The sequence below is a fragment of the Cervus canadensis genome, chromosome 13 (genome assembly GCF_019320065.1).
Source record: "Cervus canadensis isolate Bull #8, Minnesota chromosome 13, ASM1932006v1, whole genome shotgun sequence".
NCBI classification, from domain to species: domain Eukaryota; kingdom Metazoa; phylum Chordata; class Mammalia; order Artiodactyla; family Cervidae; genus Cervus; species Cervus canadensis.
This window is the reverse complement of record NC_057398.1, coordinates 8,529,554-8,555,258: the sequence shown is the minus strand read 5'-3', so window position 1 is coordinate 8,555,258 and position 25,705 is coordinate 8,529,554. Positions and strand designations below refer to the sequence as shown.

Here is a 25,705-nt window from a genome sequence, read left to right as displayed (position 1 = left end):
CCTAAAATGTGGCATTCCCAGGGAATTTCACCACCCAAGTCCTTTCTTGTGCATCCATCAAAGCTTTCTCTGCAGCCCAGAATTCTTATGTAAGATGAAGGCTCATGTCTGCAACCACTTTCAAGAGAAAAGAGGAAGTTGCAGCGTGGACTGACTGTCCTAGGGCCCCCACAAAGGGTTTGTAGCACTCTGTCCCATTTGTGTGTGTTCAAGATAGGCGCTGGGAATGACTATTTCTTGTTTCTCTGAAATCATCACATTTGGAGACCAAGTGTCAGAATTCAGATCTGCTGAGGTGTATTAGCGTGTATGTACTCCACCTCCTCACCCTCCTTGAATCCTGCACATACCTTTCTCAAGGTTGTTAAGTCCCCGTTTATGCCTACTGTGTCATTTTCTTTTCATCAGGAACTGAATCAGGCCAAAGTGGAATAAAAATTTAAATCTTACAGAATAAAAATAACTGTTCAGATCATAAAAATGGAAAAATAATTTCTGTGGATCGATTTCCTTACGACAAAATTCACAACTCTTATTTTGTGAGAAAGAAGCGCTTTTTATTATAGAATACCTTGTTCTGTGTTCACTGTTTCAATGATGAAGGGACTCTGAGCTTGTAAGCAAACCATGCCATAACTTATACTTTTTATGTAGAGAAGTTGGTTAAAACACAAAATCAGTGTCTTGATAAATTCACTTTAAAATGTTTTTCACATCAAAGGCTTAAAACTAGTCACAACAGTGTGCTCTCCCCTTCCTCAGAACACAAGGATGACTTTGGACCTGATGAGAAACATTGAAGACCAGCGCAGAGAACCACCAGCATCCAGCTGTGCGGTCTAGAGAAAGACCTGCTGACTCTGCCTGAGGGGACAGGCTGACCGGCAGCTGCACCCGAGTTTACCAGCACCTGCAGGGTGGTTCTCTACCAGACTTCTTCTGTGAACTCAGGTCTTTGAATTTAACCCTTTGGGAAGATTTGTGTAGCATGAGTCTTTGGTATCTTGAAAATTTCACAGGAGAGAGGAAGAAAGTTCCAACTATTCCAGAAGCCACTGGTATAAATCATGCTGCTCCTGTGAGGTCAATCGATCAAGAGTTGTGAGGTATGTGGTCATCACTGAGTGAGCTGCTTGCCCGTACACGCTCAAGGGAGCCAGCCTAGTGTGGGCAGTGCTCAGTGGCATAACAAGAGTGAGGGCCCAGGAAAACTGGGTAGTTTTGGGTTAAGCTCAGGCTTATCAAGAGTCCAGGCTTCCCTGCTTGCTTAGGTGGTAAAGAGTCTGCCTGCAGTGCGGGAGACCCAGGTTTGATCCCTGGTTCGGGAACATCCCCTGAAGAAGGGAATGGCAACCCACTCCAGTATTCTTGCCTAGAAAGTCCCATGGATGGGAGCCTGGCAGGCTACGGTCCATGTGGTCAGGACAAAGGTCAGGCATGACTGAATGACTTCACTTCAGGCTCATCAAGAGTCAGGGCTTCCTTGGTGGCTCGGTCGCTAAAGAATCTGCCTGCCAATGTAGGAGATGCTGATTTGATCCCTGGATCAGGAGTATCCCCTGAAAAAGGAAATGGCAAGCCACTCCAGTATTTTTTGCCTGGGAAATCCCATGGACAGAGGAGCCTGACAGACTACAGTCCCTGGGGTTGCAAGAGTCGGACACGACTACACTACTACCACCATGTCAAGAGTCAGAAGGACTTTGTATAGACTTGTATTTACACTTTCAGACCCATACAGATAGATACAGAGGAACATGATCTTTCCGTCCTTCACAAAGTACTCAGGACTTTGACAAAAAACAGCATAAGTTTACATAAATGCCAATTTTCATACCAATTTATGAACTCAAAATTCTACTCAAAAGAAAAAGAGACACTCTTCTTAGCCATCAATTTCAGATGGGAGTTCTCATACCAGAGCAAATGGTAATGGTGTTCTCCCTAGGTTTTAATTCCTCTTATCCATATGACACTTTCTCCATCATATACTAAATATTGCCCATCCTCATATTAATTTACTATAACTACCAAAATACTTCTAAGCTATGTTTAAACATGCATGTATATATTATTTATTAAGTTGAATCTTATGAAATTGCTAATATTTGATCATTTTGTTTATAAACAGTTTTTTCATGTGGTTGGACCTAATAAGATACGAACTTTAGCTGGATGGCTGTAAATCATTATATGTATATATATACTATGCAGTGTTTTCTGCTTTACTTCAGCAGGAAGAATGAAAATACTTACTCTATTCACAAGTTCTTATGCAGCCTTGCAAAACTATTCTTGCTGACTACTGGTAAATTTCATGAAAATATTAAAAGTGTACTAGCTTCCACAATACAGTATTTAACCTAAAAAAGTTTGATCCAAACTGGGTATACTGACTTCGAAGTACACTACCTATCTACTTGGGCTTCCCTGGTGGCACAGGTTAAAAAATCTGCCTGCCAAGCAGGAGACACAGGTTCAGTCCCTGGGTTGGGAAGATCCCCTGGAGGAGGAAACGGCAACCCACTCCAGTATTCTTGCCTGGAGAATTCCACAAACAGAGGAGCCCAGTGGGCTGTAGTCCATGGGGTCGCAAAAAGTCGGACATGACATAATGACTAAATAACAACAACAACTCATCTACTTAACTGAAATAGCCTACCCTAAAAGATAGCTTTTGTAGGCTAAGGTCAGTTCTAGAATCTACAGGCCAAATATGAAAATACCAAAGCACTTTTGACTGGAAGTTCTATTAATACATCTGTGTCCTCAAAGACATTTAATATTATAGAAGGCTGAGACCCTGAGACCCCACACTAAGCACCAGTTAAAGAGGTATGCAGCAGTCCTTACGTTAAGAAAATTAACGTCTTTCAAGAGATACAAAAATATAAATAATGAGAAGATAGTCTGAGTATTTTAAGTTTCAAACTGGGACAATAAAATGTAAAAAGAAGACAGCACTTGAGAAACCTTAAAATGACTTCACACGTTAAGGACAAAAAGCCAAGTACAAATGTGTACTGAGCCTAGATCCAGTCACTACATTAACCAAAGGTTCTGGATTCAAGGAATCCTTTTATCCCCCGGAAGCAATGATTAGAGGTCCTCTAGGTCACTTAAGTCCACAGCCACTTTCAAGAAGAGGGTGTCATCTTTAATGTAGGTGTTCTTGGCATTCTCCAAAGTGGAATGAGCCACAAAGCGAGGACAGCCAGAGGCGATGTTCATCTCCCCATCGGGTCTCTTAAAGCTGCTGCTGTTGGGATCAGCCTTGAAGGTCTCCATAATGTGGTTCTTTTTGCCGCTCTGGTCCAAAAGCATCAGGGTCACCCTCTGCCTGAACGGCCACTGCAACAGTGAGTCAAACTCCCCTCGCATCACCACAAAGTACAAGGACAGGTGCGTCCCCTTCCCAGACCCGTCCCCGTTCAGGTAGGCTCTGGCGCAGAGGCGGTAGCCACACCGGCTGGTGTAGAAGGGCTGGCTGAAGATGGATACTGTGTGTCCCTCCAGCGCCTCCTTCTTCTTCAGCTTGTAGTCCGTCACCTTCCAGATGAGCTTTCCGTTATAGCAGGCACTTTCCAGCAGCTTAAATCGCTCTTCGTTTTTATTCAGCTGTGCTTTATGAATATTAATATGGGCATCATGTTTGTTAGTCTCCCCTTCCAAAACAACTGCAAAGAAAAAAAGATTCTGAAGGCCTTAAAGCTGTCTTTCAAATATGCCCAAAGTGAAATTTGGTTATCCAAAGAGAACCAACAGAATTCTGACTCCCCCAAGATGAACTGAATTCAGTGTCCACCAATGTGCCATCCATATTAATAATACTGACTCCGTGATTCTCATGTCTTGGAAAGACTGGCCCCAAGAAAACCCCAATGCGTCCTCTTGAACTGAAGCTCCCTGAAGTGTAGAGAAGACCCTCTCAGCACGTGTCTAGCAGACTTTTGCTGGTAAGCCCCACTACATTCTAACTGGGATGCTTTTAAACAGCCAAACTTGTCTCTGCTTTTCTATACTTGAAACAATGTTCCCCACCACATCTTTCCCCTAGCCTTCTCATTGTCTACTCTCCTTAAAAAACCATCATTTCCTGTTCTTGGAATTTCCTGGCCCATCTCTACCCTGTCCTTGTTCCAGTTTCCACTCAGGGCCCTTCATCAATTTTGTTTGAGTGGCCAGAACCTCATGTTGTTCTGTTTCACAAATACCAGACTCAGCACCGTTGACCCTGGACGGCTGTGCCTTTCCATTGGCCTATTTGCTTGTTTTCGTGAACACATGCAGAAGTCATGAAGCACCCGAAGAGAAGCAGAAAACAGACATACCTAGTCTTTGGTCATTGGTTTCTAGCAGGGTGATTTTCTGTTTCACTGTATCAATTGCTTCCACCAAAGGCCTCAGATCAAATTTACTTTGTTGCTGGTTAGCCATTTGTAATAACTGACGCACTTGAACTTCTAGCCAAGCCGACTTGTCAATGTGACTAGCAAGAACCTTTCAGTACAAAATGGATCATCATGTCAAAAAAACGTGAATGATTCGTTGAGATCACATTTTTCAACTCAAACATTTCACCTTGAATTAACCAATTAATGCAGTGAAAAAATGCACGGTTCAGAAGAGAGAGGATGTCAGAGAGATGAATCACCTAATACCTTCCTCCCCCCTGCAGTATCTCGGCTCCTGTTTCAAATCTTTGAACTGTTCTTCATCTGAGTCTTACTTCTCCCTTGGACTTTTCTCCTCCTGGTTCTTTAACCTATCTTTATATTTATGTTCTCCCTGACTGTCCTCTTGCCTTATCACTTCCTTCTCCATCACAATGCTTCTGATTCACTCCCACTCTGTGAGAGGGCAGAGAATGTGCTGGAAGAAGGCCCATCTGTTCCGGTCTGAGCACTGCAGGTGGTACTCAGCGCCCCAAGATAAGGCCTGAACATTTGGTTGCTCTCTTTAGATGAAGGGATTAAATAAAACCGTATTTCTCCTGCCCTCGGCGCCTTCACTCTTGACTGGTTTTTGTGTTAGAAAAAGGCCAGAATTAAGATAATAATAATTGATGGATTTCCACACACACACACATCCATACAGTATGTGGACAAAGTATGGAAATGATATGGCTTACATTTTCTGGTATAATCCTCAAAAAGACTGCCCATGTCACATTATGAAATATTTCGCACCATAAATTTTATAATCACAATAAAGACATTATTATTTAGAAATCTCTATTTATGGTTATTTAACATTCATGATTTACAAAGTAATTTTTGCTCTATTTTAGTGATGTTTAAAGCATTTTCTTCCCAAAGGAATTAATAGTTTCACTTTGTTGACTGCAAAATTCAGAACTACAGATGCTCTCAATAAATCTGAAATCAGGTGACTAATACTCGGTCAATAATGACAACCCTCATTGCCATAAATTGTGTAAAAGTACTGTACCAGTGTAAATGTGTACTGACATGGCTAAGTGTACTCGGTTATGTAAAAGATCTCTATTCTTAGGAAATACATTGCGAAGTATGCAGGGGTAAAGGGCTATAATAGATGGCTTACTCTCAAAGGGTTCAGAAAGAACACCCAAAAAGAGAGAGAGAGACAGGGACAGGATGGGGGCTGAGGACAGGGTTGGGATGAGGAGGGGGAGACAGGATGAAGGAAGCAAATGGGACAGAACACTGTCAATGAGTGAATCTGGGTGCAGAACACACAGGTGTTCTTTGTACTATCTTAGTTTTGCACACTTGAAATTATCTCCATTTAAAAAGTTAGTTTTTCCATTTAAACAATTAGTTAAAAAACTAACTGGCTGTGAGGTTAAATCTTGGTTATGAATAGAAAGGCCATTTCTCACCTGCATATTTGACAGGAAGCTTCCATTTTTGCCAAACAACTGCGCAAATTGCTTGAACTCCTTTTCGAATTTCTTTACCGTTTCTGCTAGCTGCTGGATTTTTATTTCTTTTTGTTCTAGGCTCTTATATAAGTCAGAAATCTAATAACAGGAATATGAATGAAGTCATTTAAATGCATGTAGCCAAGTTAAAATAATTTGAATATAGTTCTAGGAAAATACTACAGGTAAGAAAGTATTTTAAGGAAAAATATATACACATATTTACTATATAATTCTAAGAAAATGTTTGAAGTTACTTCAAAAAAAGAGAGCGAGATCCACAGATTTCTTGCCAGCCTTTGCTGTGTGTAACACACTTTGATGGATCATCTCATGCTAGTGACGTCACTTGACTAAATTTGCTGAACTGGTTCTTGTCTTTCATTTAGCATGCACTTACTAAACAACCAGGACTTCCTGTAGCTCAAAGGGTAAAGAATCTGCCTGCAGTGAAGGAGCCCTGGGTTCGATCCCTGTGTCGGGAAGATCCTCCAGAGAAGGAAATGGCAACCCACTCCAGTATTCTTGCCTGGAGAATCCCACGGACAGGGGAGCCTGGTGAACTTCAGTCCATGGGTTGCAAAGAGTTGGACACGACTGAGCAACTAACTACTACTACTACTAAACAACCACAGAATTCAGATCACCACACCACATTAGATGCTGTATGCACGGTGTCAACAGTAATAGCTGCAATTTACCATCCAAATATCATATTCATTAGCTCTTTTAATCCTCATAGAACCCCATGGGTTGGATACGACGGTCAGCCTCATTTGATAGATAAGGAAACAGAGGCAGAGAGTTTAACCTGCCTACTATACTGCTCGTGGTATAGTGAGTGGCGAAACACACCACCTCTCAGAGTTTGTAATCCCTTTGAGGGAAATAACTAAAAACCTCTGAGTGATCCTAGACAACCTTCTCTTACCCCTGCATCCATTCAATCAGCAGTACCTGCCAACTTTAACTCCTGACAAAACAAAACAACTCTTACAACCACTTCTCCCTGTACCTTGTTGCAGCCTGGCCTGTCTCCCAGCTGGCTGCTATGGTAGCTTCTCAGCCGTCATACACCGTCCCTCACACACACACACACACACACGCCTGAAGGCAGCTCTGCAGGGGCTGGCCTGGCATGGGGCCTGTAGTCCACTGGAGCTCCAGCAACTGGTTTGGGGCCTGGCACCAGTGGGTGCTTGCTAAATATTTACTGAATGAATGAATGAACATTCCCCCCTGTCTTTAGCCTTGTTTGCCTCCAAATCATACTTCATACTATGAAGGATAAACTTTCCCCTTCTGGACTATCCTCTTCCCACAACATTTTAACTGACCTTCTCTTTCTTCAAGACAGTACAGCTTGTAAAAGCCTTAAAAGCCTTACGCACTCCCACAGGGCAACCTGCTGCAGCCTCTGTACCCCAACACAGGGCACCCCCATCCCATTTGCTACGGGGACAGCGTCTTATACATCTACATTTTGGTGAGCTCTTCAAGGGTAGGTGCTGGGTCTCCCCTGACCCAGTGTCCACAGCGACTAGCCTTGTACCTGACACACGGCACATGTTTGTTGAATGAATGGATAGCTGAAGGAGGCAACTGTTACGGAAAGAACTTGAGAAAGGCTGGAGGCAGCATGCCTTCTACCAAAGTTACAGTTTAATCAGGCTTTCTATTTTCTCCACCATCTGACCCTGAAACTCACATACCTACTTTAACATGGAATCAGACAACATAAAATAATCTGTAGCAGTAAAACTCAGCGCCCTCTATGCAGATGGATGGTTTCCTTCCCTACCAGGGTTTTAAAAGTCTGATCCTCTGTGATGCCCTAACAAAATGATGAACTGTTGGAATAATTACTCAATAGAATCAGCATTGAATGCTGTCCACTATGAATATACCAGGGACTACGGCTGCCATTTGCACACATAATTTCACTTGATAATCACAATTCAGTGAAATAAATATGTACATATGCATTGATTAGGTTGCAAAGTTAGTAAGTTAGGACTTATTACAAAATGTATAATACCCACAGTGCCCAGAACAGATAGTCAAACGTTGTTTCAAGGTAATACTGATTTCATTTAAAAATGCCAAACACCTACTAGGTTCCTACTAGGGAATAACCAAGAGGTGTATGGATAGGCTGCAGAGAGGCAGTGTGGTGTACCCTGAGGAACACTGGACTGACAATCAGGGGACATGGGTTTGAGATTGAATTCTGCCCCTTGAAGTCATAAACACATCAAAATTTCTTTGAACTTAGTTATTTCCTCTGTTGGTTGAGGAAGCTAGACCCAAAGATCTCAAAGGCACTTTCCAGTTTAATGTGCTCTAATCCTAGAAGTCTGTCTGGTCACTTAGTAGAAAAACATCTACCTCCAGTAGACTTCCACTTAAAACAGAAGAGGCTATAAAAATGCCAACAAGTAGAAATCCCAGTGATTCTGTTGCCTCCCTTTATATTTGAACCCTTGAATGTTTACCTGCTCCTCTAGTTGGAAGTTCTTTTCTAAAACCAGAAGCATGTGGTCCCGTAAGGCCGAACGCTCATGTTCCTGAAGGTTCCCCCGTTTATCCTTTAAGATGAAGAGAATCGTGAGTCAGGTTGTTGAAAGGCTTCCAACATGAGGGTGGTGGCAGGATATTCTGCAAAAGCAGAACTTTAACAACTTTGCTGACTTGTCTCAAGGTGGGTTTCAGGGAAAAGGATCCCTCCCAGGCTCCTTTTACATCTTTACGATTTTTTTGGTACCCAGGAGACACGGAGAGTCAGGCCACTGTCAAAATTCTTAATGCTGCTTTCCTTCCTTGCCCTGTGCTGTGCTCAGACGTTCAGCTGCATCTGATTCTTTGCAACCCCATGGACTGTAGCCCGCCAGGCTCCTCTGTCCATGGAATTCTCCAGGCAAGAATACTGGAGTGGGTTGCCAGTTCCTCCTCAAAGGGATCTTCCCACCCCAGGAATTGAACCCAAGTCCTTGTATCTCCTGTGCTGGCAGGCAGATTCATCACCACTAGTGCCACCTGGGAAGCCTTTCCTTGCTCTCGGAGTATATGATTGAGGGCTAAGTGTAGTTATTATCACCTCTCAACTATTCCCATATAAAACCTATCTCCTTGGTGGGCTACCTCCTGATCAGCCTACTGAGCAAACTTCTCTACCACTTTTTATCTTGCTACCACTTGCTATTACAGGCAGAAGGTGACCTGAACTGTAGTTTCAGCCCATGAAAATTTTGTTGCCCTCAAAATAAAATTATATGTTTGCAAGAACAAATGGTTACTTTTTCCCTGATCCTTAAAATTTCATTGCAGATTGACTCTATTACTAATAAAAGCAAATGGTATGGGTGACCCATAGACTCTAAGTAAACATTTATAATCAATTTCATTTCAGTTTAGGTTTGGCCCTCTTCCAGAGCACAACTCCCCCAGCCATCCCCAGCTCTGGTACTAAGGTAAGTCCTCGAATACAATCCAAATGGGAGCTTGAGCCTAAATGTAAAGAAGATTCCTTTCAGAACTGGAAAGCAATTCTGTGTTTCACGTGAGAGGAAGGTAAACCCCATCCTTTCTGTAGCCAAGACAACCACGGTTTGATATGTGACACATTTATGGACTCTCCACTGATTTTTTAAAAACATGTTTAAAATAGTTTTTTTTTTTTTTAATAAGAGTAACTAACATATGCTTGGGTCAAGGGCTCCTCCAGTGTCTCTGTGGTAAAGAATCCACCTGCAATGCAGGAGACACAGGAGTCGTGGGTTTGTTCCCTGGGTTGGGAAGATCCCCTGGAGGAGGACACGGCAACCCACTCCAGTATTCTTGCCTGAAGAATCCCATGGACAGAGGAGTCTGGCGAGATACAGTCCATGGGGTCACAAAGAGTTGGACAGGGCTGAAGTGACTGAGCATGCTACGGGATGCTTATGTCAAACAACATAGGAAGATGTAGAATGAAAAGTAGAAGTCCCCTTTCCTCATCTCCACATCCAATTCCCTAATCTCACTCACCAGAGTCAGCGAAGACATATATACATTTTCAACACAGTGAGGTCATAGTGTAAGTAATTTTTAAAATATATACCTCATGCTTTTTATCAGATGCTTAGTACTCCAAAATATGACTCTCTCTCTATATATATATATATTTCACTGTTGTGGATTTTTTTTGCTAAATACAGTAGTCCCAGCTTAGTCAGAGTTTTGATAGTTGTGGTTTCAGTTACCCATGGTTAATTATGGTCCAAAAATATTAAGTAGACAATTTTAGAAAATAATTAATGCTTTAAATTGTGAACTGTTCTGAGTAGCATGATGCAATCTTGTTTCTTCCTGCTCTGTCCTGCCCAGAGGTGAGTGATCCCATTGTCCAGGTATCCAAACTATACATACTACCCACCCATTAGTCACTTAGCCATCTCTGCTATCAGATTAACTGTTGCAGTTAAATGCTGTGGTCAAGTAACCCTTATTTATTCAATAATTTGGTCCCAAATGATGCTGGCAATTCAGATATCCTCTTGCTGTGCCTAATTTATAAATGTGTAACTTTATCTTATGTATGTTATAGGGGATATAGGGTTTGGTACTAACAATGGTAACCCACTCTAGTACTCTTGCCTGGAAAATCCCATGGATGGAGGAGCCTGGTAGGCTGCAGTCCAGGGGGAAGCGAAGAGTCGGACATGACTGAGCAACTTCACTTTCACTTTTCACTTTCATGCATTGGAGAAGGAAATGGCAACCCACTCCAGTGTTCTTGCCTGGAGAATCCCAGGGATGGCGGAGCCTGGTGAGCTGCCGTCTATGGGGTCGCACAGAGTTGGACACGACTGAAGTGACTGGGCAGGCAGCATGGTTTCAGACATCCACTGAGGCTCTTGGAATCTATCCCCCATGGACAAGATGTATTTATGTGTATGTGTGTTTGTGTAGGTGTGTGATCTTTGCATACTTATGAAAGGATATCTGTGAAATAAATTCCTAGCAGTAGAACTGCAAGGTCAATGTGTCAGGTCACATTTTTATTTTCATAGATATAAGCAAACTTCAAAAAGTAGGTATTATAAATTTTATGTATATATATATAAATTAATTGTTCTGTTTCTCTGGAGAACCCTAATATAATTGTCAGTCTTTTTTCTCTATTCCATATATAGTTATTATAAAATATTGGTTATGTTCCCTTTGTGCATTATATATATACTTTTAGCTTATTTATTTTATACATAGTAGTTTGTATCCCTTAATTCCCTACTCCCATCTTCCCTCTCCCCACTGGTAACCACTAGTTATTGCCAGTCTTACAGTTTCACAGACACTGAATGTCCTGTACCATGAATGGAATCAAAGAGTAAAATGAACTCGACAAATGAATGATACAGCAGAAGGCAGACAGACACAATTACTCCATACCTTTACAGTACAGCCATAGTGCTTAAAAGGACAGTCTTGTTCAGCTTCAGGACACATGGCCAGGTGTTCATCCACCTGTGAAATAGACAGTCTCAGGCTGTAGAAATGCATCCTGACTCCCTAGCTACCTGGTATAACTGCAGTCAGCAGGGAGCCAAGGGTGGCTTGGGGAGAAGACAGGAAACAGAAGGAAAAAACGCCAAACTGAGGCTGGGGCCAGGAGAGCTAACATGAAAACAGAGAATCCTCAGGGAGAAGAATTCTCAGGGAGAAGGTGAGGGAAAACAAAACCATGGTCATCATGAGGATAAGGTAAGCCTCGGGCCCCCGCCTATGCGATTTTATCAAACACACCGCAATGATTACTGAAACTTTATCTTACATAAAATCACTGAGAGAATTATTTACACTTACCTCAGTTCTTGGAATGATCTGCAAACACTTGTTGGGACAAGATACTGGGTACTCAGGGCACAAGTTTTCCTCATGATTCTGAAACAATGAAAGGGTGCTGAACTAAAGCCAGCCTGGCTTCCAAAGGCTCCCTGTATGTCCTCAGAGTGTGTGTATATATGACCCCTTGGGGATCTATGCAATGTGGCTCACCCTCTATAAGACGGTACAGCCTAGTGCCAAAAAGGTTCCAGATGGCTGTTTTCTCAGTATAAATGAATTCAATTTTCCAGTTATTCCAAAGAAGGTCAGAGGTCATGGGGCTGACAGAAGACAGACAATGCGTGTCACTAGCATGGCTCCTTTGGCACATGTAAAAGGTACCCACGCTTTCTTCTTACGCCTGCATCCTGCCTCGCCAACTGTCAGAGCATCCTGAGGTCAGAGAGTGTGGTCCCCTCCTTGTGACTCAGCTCCAAGTGTCACTCCTGGCCCACTCACACTCAGCAGGTGATCAAACAGCATTTTTGCCAATGACACATGAAAAGAGTCCTACCAAGAAGGCTTTCAGCTTTTTATAGACCCCTCAGATAAGTTATTCTTTAGACCTCTTTCTGCACAAAAATAAATTCAGAAAAGTGCTTCTGGTATCCCATCTGATTTACTGTGACCACTCAGATAGAATTTAGTCCCATAAAGATGCTTCTTTTTTTTTTTTTTTTTTACCTGTAGATTGATGACTACCACTTCCTTTTTGCAATAAATGCATTTTTCCTCTCGAAACCGGCAGAATGCGCTCAGATGCTCTTTCAGATCTTTGCGAAGGACTGGCTCCTGACAGTTTTCATTAGAGCACTGCACAGGCTGGAACAGGCAATGCTGAAGGTGGTCCTGCAACAGGTAACAACAGGCCAGTGGGACACGCGGAGCAGGGCACTGGGAAGGGGAGCGGGCTGCAAGGCCTGGGGAGGGCGGAGGCGGGAGGACCCCGGGGCAGCAGGAGGACAAGCTGGGACGGTTGGTGGGGGAAGGACAGCTCCCTGCAGAGGCCACCTGCTGCCTCTGCTGAGGACGGGGCATGCAGAGGGCCGTCTGCGTGGAGGCTGAGAAAGCCAGCCTGGTCTGGAGGACAGGGCTTTGAAGATGGGTGATGAAAGCAGCATGCTAAGTTTATCTTAGATCATCTACTAACCTGCTCACATTCTCAGGTTAGTCCCTGAACATCTTCCTTAGCTTTGCCAATTAATTTACCAGCTCGGTCAAGGCCATTTCTTTTGTGTGCCCTCCATGCCCACCCCCGGCACCAAGTCCTAATCTCTGCACTCTGCTGTTGTTGCTTAGTCGCTCAGTCGTGTCCAACTCTTTGCGACCCTGTGGACTGTAGCCCACCAGGCTCGTCTGTCCATGGGGATTCTCCAGGCAACAATACTGGAGTGGGTAGCCAGGGGATCTTCCTGACCCAGGGATCAAACCTGCATCCAGAGCGCTGGCAGGTGTTTTCTTTACCGCTGAGCCACCAGGGAAGCCCCAGGTGGTAAAAGCCGAAACAGAGAGCCGAGAGGGAAGAAAAGGCCAGCTCCTAAATAAGTGAAGGAAGGGGAAGGACTGGAGGAAGGAAGGACAGGGAGAGGGAGCTGTCCCAGAGGCAGTAAAGCAAAGCAGTGAGAGGAATTCAGGGATCAGAATCCCAGGCCCAGGAGAAGCTTGGGTCAGTCTTGTCAAGTCAGGAGATATTCATAACCAGCATATTAGAAAATGATGACATGGACAAGGTTTGGTCCAGTGTTGTTCATGTTACAGACGTTTATAAGCAGGCAAGTCTTAACAAGACCTGGGGATAACACTGCAAGTTCCTGTGATGCTGACAAGGTATCAAAATTCTAGTGGGCTTGTTCCCCACCACAAGATCCTTTAAAACACGGCTGGCAAGCTACAGCCCTTGGGCCTAACCTGGCCCACTACTTGTTTCTGTAAATAAGGTGTAACTGAGAACACCCGTATTTCTTCCCATGTTGGCTATGGCTGCTTTCCCTCCAAGATGGGAGAGTCAGGCAGCTGCGACAGACGCTGGCTGGCAAAGTGTAAAATATTTACTATCTGGCTCCTGAGAGAAATAGTTTGCTGACCCCTCCTCTGAAGGAAGAAAAAAAAAAGGGCACATAGTTTTTCTACAGGAAGTAAATAAACATGATAGCTATTCTCCTTTGCCTCTAGTAATGACAGTGACAGCTGAAATCTACATCTTCTCCAAAATTCACGGATGCTACCCCTCAGCTGTCACCAAAACAGTCAACATTCCTCAAGACTCTGCATCCTGTGAAATCCTACAGCTTACCACACAAGTGACGGAAAACAGGGAGTAAGAGGAAATATTAACACAAAAGAAACAGGTGAAGAGAAAACCAGCTGCTATTCTCCAGAAGCTGATGATCTGGTCACGAGAGCTAACCTCATTTCCTTCTCAGGCTTAGGGACAACCAAGTTGGTCAAGAGACCCTACTATCGGACCTGACTATCAAAACAAGTGGTGAGGGACTGTCTCAGGAAAACACAAAAACCTTTCCTGAATGTCCAAAGAAATTCTTGGGTTAACAAGGAAATCATCTACACATTTCTGAGCTCAGTGCCTGGGGGTTTGGAGGAATGCTGGGGAAACGACTGAATCACTAGAAATACCTTCCACAACGTGGTGTGGGGACGGGGGCGGGGCGGGGGGGGGGCGGGAGGGGCAACTTGCAGCAGTCTCCACGCAGTTCCCTGGAAGCTAGAGACGTCTGCCTCATATTCACGCATGGGGTGATGGAACCTGACCTGGGCCTGCTCTGGCAAAGCCGCGTGTCCTGTTTCCCATTTAACGACTTTCTGCTGATGGATGGGAGAGTGAGGGAGGGCAGTTTCATCTGAAAGGAACTTGACAACCCGTCACCTCCCCTATACCTTGTTTGTCCGCATCTCTTACCCACGCTTCACCTTCACACTTCATCCTAGCTGTTCTGGTCTGTGTCATCTCCCTTTAGATCACAAACTCTAAGACAGCAGGGCCCATAGCAACCAGGAAACACCCACCCCAGCACCTGCAATGCTTCCGGGCAGGGACCCCTTACAACTAATGTCTTTCTGCAGTCATGCCCTGGAATCTCAAATCCTTCACAATTTTCCAAAAATGACGTGCCCTTGGCTCGACCATTTCTTTTGCCCAGCATGTCCCATTCTCTTTTGAATCAATGAACCCTGACCTGTAATTCAAGGTCTAGCACACATTGGTATGTTCTCCATGTGTTCCATACAAAATGAATCTTCTTGTGAGATTCATTTCATACCTTAGCCCTTGGAGTGCTACACTGTAGCCAACTGTGTTGCTAGACAAGAATTCTCCGAGGGCCACCCACCAAAAGGGCCACCCACCGAAACCCGGTTCCATGCTTAGCCCAGGAACTGACACATAAAAATGTGTTCAGTACAAGACACTGGAAAATGGCAGACACTGTTCATGAGTAATACCAACCTGGTATCGTCCCAGAATAATCTTGGCATTACATCTGGGAGCATTTTTGCAAAACACATACAAATTGAGGACTTCCCTTTTGCAGCAATTGTCTTTAAACACCTAAAAGATAAACATAATAGATTCACACACTCCAAAGCTTTAGAGCAACATGAAGGAATCTATTATTAATTTGGTCTTCAGTACATCTCAAAAGTTGGGTGGAAACTTCCAGTCAGTGGTTGGAATGGAAATACCAGATTCGCCACCATATAAGAAAAGACCGTCTCAGATACATCTGACAGGCCACCAAACATACAAGCCAGGTAATTCAATGCTTACTGCAGTAGGCTGAAGCTGGGGGAAATCTGGTGGTGAACTTGACCCCACATGCTCAAAGGTCAGGAGGTGGGGCTGTGGATGGGGGCGATGCTTTCAGCTTCCTGTCCCAGGGTAAACGTCGTATTAGTCATCAGGTGGTATCACTGAAGCTCTGCTGACTTATTTTTCAGCACAAGCCAGGGGTTGGCAAACTTTCTCAATAAAGGGTCAGAGAGTAAATTATTTTCGGCTTTGCCAGCCACATTGCGATGTCCTCTGATGCCACTATTCAGCCCTGCTGTACACAATACTTTAGTGAATGGGCATGCCTGTGTTCCAATAAGATGTTATTTATGGGCACAAATGTGAATGTCATATGACTTTCACATGTTACAGAACATTATTCTTTTGATTTATAAATTTTTACTTTGAAATAGACTCACAAGAAGTTGCAAAAATAGTACAGAGTTCCTGTGTGCCCTTCTTTTGATTTTTTTCAATGATTTAAAAATATAAAAGCCACTCTTAGCTCACAGGCCATACAAAAACAGGTGGCAAGCTGGATCAGTCCCAACAAATCCCATGTTGTAGTATGCCAATCCCTGGCTAGTGGGTGAGGCAGACACAAGTACAGCTAGGCATACGGAAAACACATTATAAGAGCAAAGAGAAGGCACACAAACTTTTGACTAAAAAGACAAATAACCCACTTAAAAAATGGGTGAAGGATTTGAAGAGAAATCTCTACAAAGAAGATATCCAATCAGCCAAGCACATGAAATAATGCTCTATGTCATCAAACACTAGAGCATCAAAACCACGAGGTATCTCTTCATAACCACCAGGAAGGCTATAATCAAAAAGATGGACCACAACAAATTTTGGCAAGGATCTAGAGAAATTAGGAACTCTCATACCTTGCTGGAAAGAATGCTGCTTTGGAAAACAGCCTGCTGGTTCCTCAGAATGTTAAACATAGAGTTACCATGTGACCCAGTCATTCTGCTCCTAGGCACACACCCCAGAAACATGCATACTTTAAAGGCAAATTTTATGGCATATCCATTGTATCTCAATAAAGCTATCGTTAGACTTAATAAAAGAAAGTTTGAGAGACTAAACAGATGAGAAAGTGAATTCCAGGAAATAGGATGTTTCATTTCTGCAAGCAACTCACAGTAACTGGAGCTTATATAGAAAAAGAGTAAAGAGTATGTGGGAAAAAAGACCTGGGGGTTCAGTAAGGACCCAAACACTCCTCTTTCAAATAGGGGTGGGAGTGGGGTCCAACTGACCACACGGCAGAGGAATATGGACTCCAAGGAAGGGTCCCCCTCCTGCTCTCCTGCTCCAACTTCTCTGTTCAGTTCAACCCAGGACACTGGCTGCTCCATCCCAAACGAGGGATCATCTTACCTCCTGAGATTTGATCACCTCCTTATCTACAGGGCAGAGTGGGACTGCATCCAGTTCTCTGGAAAGAAAAATCAACATGAAGCCAGAGTTAAGGGTTGACCTCAACAACCTTTCTAAGAGCAGCCCCACCGCTCCAGCCACACTTGACCCCTTGAAGTCCCCCCCGAGCACGCCAGGCCCCATCTTTACTCATGCTGTTCCCTCTTTCCAGAAGGGGCCCTCTGGCACCCCAATTTCAGCACCTCCTCAGTGAAAGTCCTGAAAATCCCATTCATCCTCCAGGACGTGAGTCTAAGAGGGAGTCCGCAGGCAGAGTCAAATGTCCTCTGCCAACGTTCCTTTGGTGGTCCTATGCTATCACACTGCACTACCACCTGTCTCCTCCACTAGAAAGAAGATTCTAGAGGGTCCTGTTTTGCACTGAACCTCCAACTCTTCACCTCTGTGCACCAGAGCTTTGTTTAGACCCAGGTGTCAAATGAACAAACCCAGGAATGAATGAGAATGTGCTGCAATAACCCCCTCTCCAAGCTCAGGAGGGTATAACTTCCGTGGTGCCCCTGTATAGGCCCCCAGAGCCTGCTTCCATGTCTCACCTGGTCTTCACCCTCAAAAAGACACGACCCAGGTTTTCCAGCTGCTGAGGAGTCGACAGCATCCAGGGCAGCAAGGAAACTTCTGGATGCGACACCAGCCCTGCCTCAAGGCAAGGGAAGGTCAGGGCGCCTACAAGAAAGACCCTCTTGGCAGATAGGTCCTTCCCCGTATGGCCTGTGCACCAAGGTTGGCCCTCGCATGCAAAACGGGTGTGGTCTGAATTTTAAGAAAAGGTGACGATCAGTAGGAGAGCAGGAAGAAAATGAAGGTTATACTCCTCAGGCTCTCAGAGAAGGGCCTAGGGAGAGCCCATCCTCATGTGGTTCTGTGGGCAACCACAGCAATTCCCGAAACCCTGATCGTAGTTGAGCGGCCACAGACGGCCGCTCACAGGGACACTCTGGCCGCTTCTGGCCAAAGTGGAGGCCCCGCCCGCTCACCTCAGGGACAGGATGCAGTGATGGCAGAACCGATGCCCGCAGCCCGTCTGGTGGGGGTTGTGGAGCACAGAGCGGCAGAAGGCACACTTGTAGCGCTCTTCCAACTGCTCCACAAACTGGTACTCCGCGTCGGGCTCGAAGTCCAAGGAAATGGAGTTGCCAGAATTCTGGCGGGTGAAGCCACAGGGCACACCTCCTTGCTCCTCAAAATAGGCCATCCTGGGGGATCAGAAGAGAAGGAAAATTCAGTGTGCGAACACCAAAACCGGTAGAGCCATCGGGTGTTTTAATTATTTGTTCCCTGATTGGTGAACATCACCCACAGGGGCCTTCTGTCGTGACTGTGTAACAGTGACAACCTCCTGCCACTGGAGGGCTCCTGCAGAAGGGAGATAGATGGCTTTGGGGTGCTGGGGTGGGAGTCTAAACCAGATGACTTCTAGCAGGGTTGTATGAGACTTTCAGCTCTTTGTCCATCAAAGAGCTAAATTATCCTTCAGTGGGGCTACATGCTTGGACAAAATAGATCCGAGTGTTAACTACATTCTGAATAAACTCATTATGGACTTTTCTTCCACTCAGTTGAGAAAACTGAAACAAATGTTGTGTTAACAAGCAAGAACCTTGCACGCCAATATATTTCTTGCAAAATATATAGATATATCACCACCACCAAGCCACACTGTTTCTCACCTGAGCTGAACAAAAGCCCATTAACTGCTTTTCCTTCCAATCTCTTCTCCATACTACAGCCAGGGTGATATTTTCCCCAAAAAAACTATGAGGGAAGTTTATCTCTCTTCATCATTCGGTGGCTTCCCAGGGCTTTTAGGTTAAAGCGCTGAGCACACTCCTCACTCAGTAGCTTCCTGGACGTCCCCTGCCCTTGCTTCCTGCACTCCAGCCATACAGGCTTTCTTTCTAAGATATCATGCTGTCTCTAGCCCCAGGGCCTTTGCACAAGCGGTTGCCTCTGTGCTTCCCCCATCCCCTTCCAGTCCTCTTCATTAGTTAACTCACATTCGTGTTTCAAATTTCATTTCAAGTTTCATATTCTCAGGTAAGCTTTCTTCTCTTCCCCTAATTTGCTAGGAGGCCAATTCACTCGTCTGTAAAACAACTTAAAGCTTCCAAGGAGTAGCTGGAGGTTGTGAGTAAAGGTATGTGTGAGGGGTGGAATTTTTGCTATATAATCCTACTGAATTTTTGAATATATTACCTATCCAAAAATATAAAAATATACAAAACCAAAATGCTATTCACCCACTGTTATATCTATCACAGAACCAGGTTCTTTCCCTTCAGAGCAATGCTTGATTTGAGACTGGATATGCATTTGTGTGGTTATTTTATTTATATCTACGATCCTCCGAGACAAACAGATAGCATCTGGCCTTGCTCACTGTTGCGTTTCCAGCCCTCAGCACCAAGCCAGGCGTGGAGAACAACTCAGCTATTTGCTGAGTTAATGTTATTGAATGGAATTTTTTTCAAAACCCTCAACAGGGCAGCTATAAGCAGTGTTGGCCTCTAACATGGTGATTCTTTTTCTTTTTTTTTTGGTAATAGGGGAGGGAAATTAAGAGGTACAAACTTCCAGTTAAAAAAATAAATGAGTCATAACACAGTGATTCTTAACCTTTTCTGAGCAAGGACTCCCCCCACCTTTGAAAATCTGATGAAAACTCTAGACCCTTCTACTTATGAAATAGCACAGACACCTCACACCTGGACATTTAAGGACCACGGGGACCCCCACTTGTGGTCCCCAGGTTGACAAGAGCTCTGCCTGCCCCGCAGGCATGCTGCTACCCTTGGCCCAGTGCCAGGAGTGATGCTCTCAGCATCTGCAAACGGTGAGAGCATGGGTGGTCCTTGGTGAATGGACAGGAGTGACGTCCTTCTGTGTGGTTGTGGTACAGGAAGACCTGGCCTTCGGGCTTGCTTGCTTTGGCCTGTTCTCTGGATCCCTCATGAGTCTCCTGTAGCTGATGTGGCCAGCTGGGCCTGGGAGCAGCTGTGTGTGGCCTGACCACATCGGTGGGACAGGAGCGGCCCCACTCAACCCTCAGCTCTGCCCAGGTCAGCCGCGGGCCTGTCTCACTGCAGCCGTGGTCTGAGGCTGGGCTGTGGCCCGGGCGAATGGAGCAGAGAAAGAAACTGGCCTCTTTCAGCAATTCAAGCTTTCCCTCTCTGGACAAGCTCAGCAGACCAGGGGATTTTTTCTTCTCCCCCTTATCCTGGGGTTTAAGACCAAAGTTCCACCTTTCTCCTCTCTGTATGTGTTTCCTACAGAACTTCAAGGGTGGCAGGTGAGCAGACCAAGATGTGGTTGTTCCCCTTTTAACGTGGTTTACTCTTGAGATTTAACAAAAGTTTTAGTTATGAAGATAAAGAGGCACAGCACTTGATCTACACACACAACCTGATAACCAAGACTGGAGAACCTATCCCAACTGCCCTGACCTGCCCTGTGTCATCTAGTCCCAAGCAGGAGGATAGCTCACATTCTCTGCCCCTGTAGGACCAGGCTCATGTCTGGGTCACACAGTATCTAAATTTGGGCCCTCACAGAGATACCCTAAAGCAACAGGCCTATTCAACTCCAGAACAAGGCAGGAGGATGTACAAAACACAGTTAGGGTTCCCCTCCACCACATTCTCTCCTCTTTCTTAGCACAAGAATCTAATGCACTCATCTGAGTGTCTGTCCATCCTTCTCTATTTTCCACTCAATTTTGTTAGGAACCCAAAGCCACTCCACAAAATAAAATCCCTTAAGAAATTTGAGGACCCCAAAGAGTTTTTCCTTATATGGGTTATATGTATTAATATTTACCATATTTGAGATTAAAATTGAGGAACTAAAAAAAATCTCTTTATTAATTCACTTTAAGATAATAATGGGATTTCCCTGGTGGCTCAGATGGTAAAGAATCCACCTTCAATGCAGGAGACCTGGGTTCAATCCCTGGGTCGGGAAGATCCCCTGGAGAAGGGAATGGCTTCCCTGGTGGCTCAGTGGTAAAGAACTTGCCTGCTAATGCAGGAGACATAAGAAATGTGGGTTTGATCCCTGGGTTGGGAAGATTCCCCTGGAGAAGGGCATGGCAACCCACTCCAGTATTCTTGCCTTGAGAATCCCATGGACAGAGAAACCTGACGGGCTACAGTCCACAGGGTAACAAAGAGTTGGACACAACTGAAGTGACTTAGCACTCGAGCACACAAGATAATAATGAGCTATATGTTATATGTTAACATAACTCATATTTTTATGAAAAATAATCATTTTCCAAAAGAAAAAAATTAGTGAGAAGAGTGGCATTTAAAAAAAATATTTTTGCACATCTCTGGGCTTAAGATAGCTGGATATTCGTATCTACTCTGCATTCAGTGTGTTGCTTTATCACATGTCACGTAGCTTCTGCACACTCATTAAAGAAGAGTAAAAATGGAAAATGACATCTTAGTATTATTATGCAGACAATTTGCCCATGCAGATCCCCTGAAAGGGTCTCAGGGAGCTCCAGGAAATGGTGTGGTGGTAAATGCCAAACTTCTGCTTTCCCTGGGGAAAAGTTGCAAGTGACAGTTGTCAATTCTATGCCAAAACATACCTGAATGATGTACGTGTCCATTGGCTGTGGAAAGCCCATGTCCTAGTAACAGCCGCTCCTCAGGGCCCCTGAAGTCCACTTTGGGGACTACTGCTCCTCAGGCTGCCCGGTGGCCTGCCCCTTGTCAGTCTTTATTCCAGCAGGCCCAGCATGTGACCCTCACAGATAGTCTCCTTCCACCTGCTGAATGGCCCATGGAGGACCACACTCACGCTACCACTGTGTGTCTGGCCCGGCCCTGGTCAGTATGCCTAGGTCATCCACTGACCCTGTTCACTCTCCAAGATGTTGTCTTGTCCAATATATGTCTTTACGCAATCAAATTTTTATCTCATTAGACACACAAAAATATAAGCACTTTTGTTCTATATAATAAGGACTTGCGATGTTTCAGGGCAATGTTCTTAGCCAACCAGAACCAAGCAGTAAATTTTTCCAGGGCAGGGTCTGTCTCCTTCCTTTGAAGCTCCATCAGGCCTGTGACTCAGCTCCAAAAACGGAATCGATGCACCGTGCTCACTGACGTTAGAGAGCCCCAATAATAGAACTATAAAGGCTGATGTTTCTTTGTCTAACAAATACATTTCTCTAACCACTTCAACATTTCCAGCTGGTACTCTGTCATTCCTAGGAGGTTATTTAGTGGAAATGAGTAAGAGCTCCATTTTATTAAAATCTTTTCCCTCTGGGTATAATAGCTTACGTAACAGGAACAAACAAAGATTTCTTACAAATAAGAAAAAAAATCATCAAAATTACTTTTAGAGCTTGTGTATCTCCTTACTGCAGTATACAGTGCCTTATTCCTGCCATCAGTGGAATTATAATGGTCCTCCTACTAAAGAGTTATTAACTCAAACCAAAAAAAGACAAGAGAAAATTACATCCCAACTGCTGCCTAAGAACTCTTACTGAGGTCCTTTTAAATGTTATTTTTAAGCTTCATAAACGGATGTATCTTTTATCTGAGAACTTTCTAGAAATTCCAAAGAAAGTCTGTGATGTCACTATTTAAATTATTTCTTCCCTCTTCCCCTTTCTCCCTCCCCTTCTTTCTTCCTTTCTTGAGAAACTTTGTCATGTGCTTTAATATCTGGTAGATCCCGGGCCTCTACTTGACCCCACTTTTCTTCTTCACTTAGGTATTTCTTCTTATTCATTTTTGGGGAACACATAATAAATAAACTAACATTCTGAAACAGCATGCATTTGGCTTTAGTTAGAATCAAAAGGACACAAGTCTAGCAGAATTCAGTCTCAGGTTTAACAAAAAATAGGAAGGTCCGTGCCTGTCTGGCCATGCTATCGCCACAGTCTCCCAGCATATTGTATAGATTAATGAAGGTTTGCAAAACTCAGGAGTGCTTCTATATGTTTATTATGTTTTACTTTATAATACATAAGCCCAGGAACTGTCTTCAGGGTTTTCAATTTCTGATCCTTGAAAATTCAAGATCAAATCCCAGAGTGAAAAGGGCCCTGGACTGGAGACCTGGGCTGAAGCCCTGCTCTGCCACTCACCAGCTGTGACATGGTGGGGAGACACCCCAGGGCTTCCTTGTTTGTACATGCCTGCATGGACTCAGCACCTACGTGCCCTGGGTTGGGTCCTGAGAACGTGCATACCTGTGACAACACGTCTGCCCTTGAGGGTCTCCAAGAGGAGCAGCGGAAATCAGACCCGGGAATGATACCTGACAACACTATAGAGGCAAGTCCCATCAAGAGAGACCTAAACAAGCTGCTGGAGCCCAGGTGAGGGGTAGCTAACGCTTTCTGAGGTGTGTGCTGATTCCAGAGTGAAGAAAACATCCCCGCTAGTCTTGAAGAAGGAGGAGGTATTTTCTAAAATGAAGGCGATAAAACCATTTCCCAGAGGGTATCACAAAGTTCTGGAACAGTTTAATGATTAACTGTAGCTGAACTGGAATTAGGGGAACACACCAGTCATCTGCCTGCTTGCTCTCAGATCCACCCTCTGCCCTGGTCTCCAATGTGAGGGGAGTCCCCCCCCCAAAACTCTGTTTGTAGGGTTCCCCGGCTTCTGGCTCGGTTCAGCCAATGAGGCACACTGGCAGGAGACTGCAGGGTGGGGGGAACGGAGACGTAGGCGGTTGTCCCCGCATCCCTCGGTGCTGGGCAGCACCTCAACAGTGACTGGGCTCCTCCGCGGCTTTCATCCCCGCCAGTGGCCGCCCTCTCTGTGGACGAGCTCCAGCGGGCAGGTCCCCAGCTCCTAAGCTCGGGAAACACCATCTCCTCTCTTCTTCGTCCCGTCAGCTCCAGAGCGGGTGGGCAGCTTCCCGCCGTGAGTCCCCTTGGAAGGGCCTCACTCCAGCCTCCCTGTGGCTTCCCAGTTTCGCCGTCCCCCGTGGTGGAGCCGTTTCCTGTGTAGCTAAATCCCCTTCCGGAAGCGCCTGTGAGAGGCGCGTGGTGAGGGGGGACAGCACGCCGTGAAGGATGAGGGGGTGCCGGTCAGTAGTCCCGGTTTTCACTCCACGGTTTTCCTCTTTTGGGGGATGACAGACGCAGAAGACAGACCCAGGCGGGAAGCTGAGGGAAAGCAGCACCGTAACGGGCCAAAGAAGGATGACGACAGCCTGATCTAAGGCAGGGGCAGAGAAGAGCCGTGTTCGTGAGGCGTTTCTGAGAGAAAATGCGTAGATTCCGAAACGGGTCTAATGGAAGGGCTGCGAGAGAGGACACGGAGGAGGACCCTCGGGTTCCAGTGCGGAGGACTAAGTGACGAGGGCACCAGTGGGACAGGAGGCAGGACGGAAGCATAGCAAGTGGAGACTGTGGGGAGAGACATAGCCAGGGCCAGCCTCAGGGCAACGGCAGTGACTCAGACCAGCCGACCTCTAACATCTCTTCCACCATAAACTACACGGTTCCGAGGAATGGCCACATTTTCTCTGGGCTAAGGATAATTGTTTTAGAATTGCCCAAGGCCCTTTTTTTTTTTTTTACATTGGCTGTCATTTTAGTGATGACATTTGACATACCAGGTTTAGATCTATCTAAGGAACATAGCATCTGGAGAGATAAGACGTTCCAGAGCAATAGTTGTGGGGGTGCTAGTGCTGGAGTCTGCTGTCCGGTCCTGCCCCAGCACAGCCCCTGCTTCTCCCTACTTGGGACCGTTTATTTATTATTCTTGGCTGTGCTGGGTCTTTGTCGCTGCGTGGAGGTCTCTCCGCCTGTAGCGGCAATATGCTCCATAAAGGGCTTTTCTTTTTCTTCTTCCTCTTTCAGCCCCCTCCTCCTCCTCCTCTTCTTTTTCATTTGGTTTTTAGTTATTGTCTGTTGTTTGTTTTCATTTCCCTGCTAGTCACCCTTCTTCCTGGAAGAGTAGCATCTCAGAACTCAAGGGCCAGCAAGTGGGGCTATTCTTCAGTCATGATGTGCGGGCCTCTCGTTGCAGGGGCTCCTCTTGTCGCGGAGCACAGCCTCTAGGCATGAGGGCTTCGGTCCTTGCGGCTCCCGGGCCCTCGAGCGCAAGCTCAGTAGTTGTGCACGGGCTTAGTTGTTCTGCGCCATGTGGGATCTTCCTGGATCGAGGATGGAACCTGTGTCTCTAGCACTGGCAGGCAGATTTTTCACTGAGCCACCAGGGAAGCCTCCTGTTTGAGATTTAATAGGTGCTGCTTCCCCCCAAGGTAACCCCCATTCAGCCAGTGTGACCCCCCACCCCCACCCCTCTGTGAGATCCCTACAACCAATGACTGGATTTGACAACAGTTCCCAGGGTCCAGGGACGGTTGTTAAATGTACCTCAGTGCCTGGGGCGGGGGGGGGGGGGGGGGGGGGGTCTGGGGAAGGTGGGAGAGGCCTGAGGCCCCTTTGTTTAAGACAGGGTTCTGAGAGTTGAGACACTGCTTCCTCTGGGAGGTGAGACCTGCAGGCCTGGGTGATGAGATGGGGGCACAAAGGCTGGCCAGGTGCCCCAGGGTGGTCCCTGAGCCGTGGGCAGCAGACGGGTAGTACCACATCAGTCCCTGAAGCTGCCAGTCACAGGATGGGCTGCCGGATGGCAAACTGCCCATTTCTCAGCTCTGCTCAGGGCCTCCTCGGGACCATGAGATGCCAACCCCCTGAA

The 25,705-nt window shown here is 45.4% G+C and overlaps 1 protein-coding gene across 1 annotated transcript in view; it reads right to left on the bottom strand.

The window, feature by feature from the left end:
- Positions 1-1,699: 1,699 nt before the first annotated feature.
- TRAF5 (TNF receptor associated factor 5) overlaps positions 1,700-25,705 on the bottom strand; it is a 43,483-nt gene continuing 19,477 nt past the window's right edge. The window contains exons 2-11 of the mRNA XM_043485569.1: positions 17,987-18,205; positions 16,950-17,007; positions 15,234-15,335; positions 12,455-12,619; positions 11,750-11,827; positions 11,336-11,410; positions 8,401-8,493; positions 5,864-6,004; positions 4,332-4,500; positions 1,700-3,677 (exon numbers count right to left, since the gene is read on the bottom strand). Of these exons, the coding sequence (XP_043341504.1) occupies positions 3,100-3,677; positions 4,332-4,500; positions 5,864-6,004; positions 8,401-8,493; positions 11,336-11,410; positions 11,750-11,827; positions 12,455-12,619; positions 15,234-15,335; positions 16,950-17,007; positions 17,987-18,204 (1,677 nt within the window). The 5' untranslated portion in view covers position 18,205 and the 3' untranslated portion in view covers positions 1,700-3,099. The remainder of the gene's footprint in view (positions 3,678-4,331; positions 4,501-5,863; positions 6,005-8,400; positions 8,494-11,335; positions 11,411-11,749; positions 11,828-12,454; positions 12,620-15,233; positions 15,336-16,949; positions 17,008-17,986; positions 18,206-25,705) is intronic.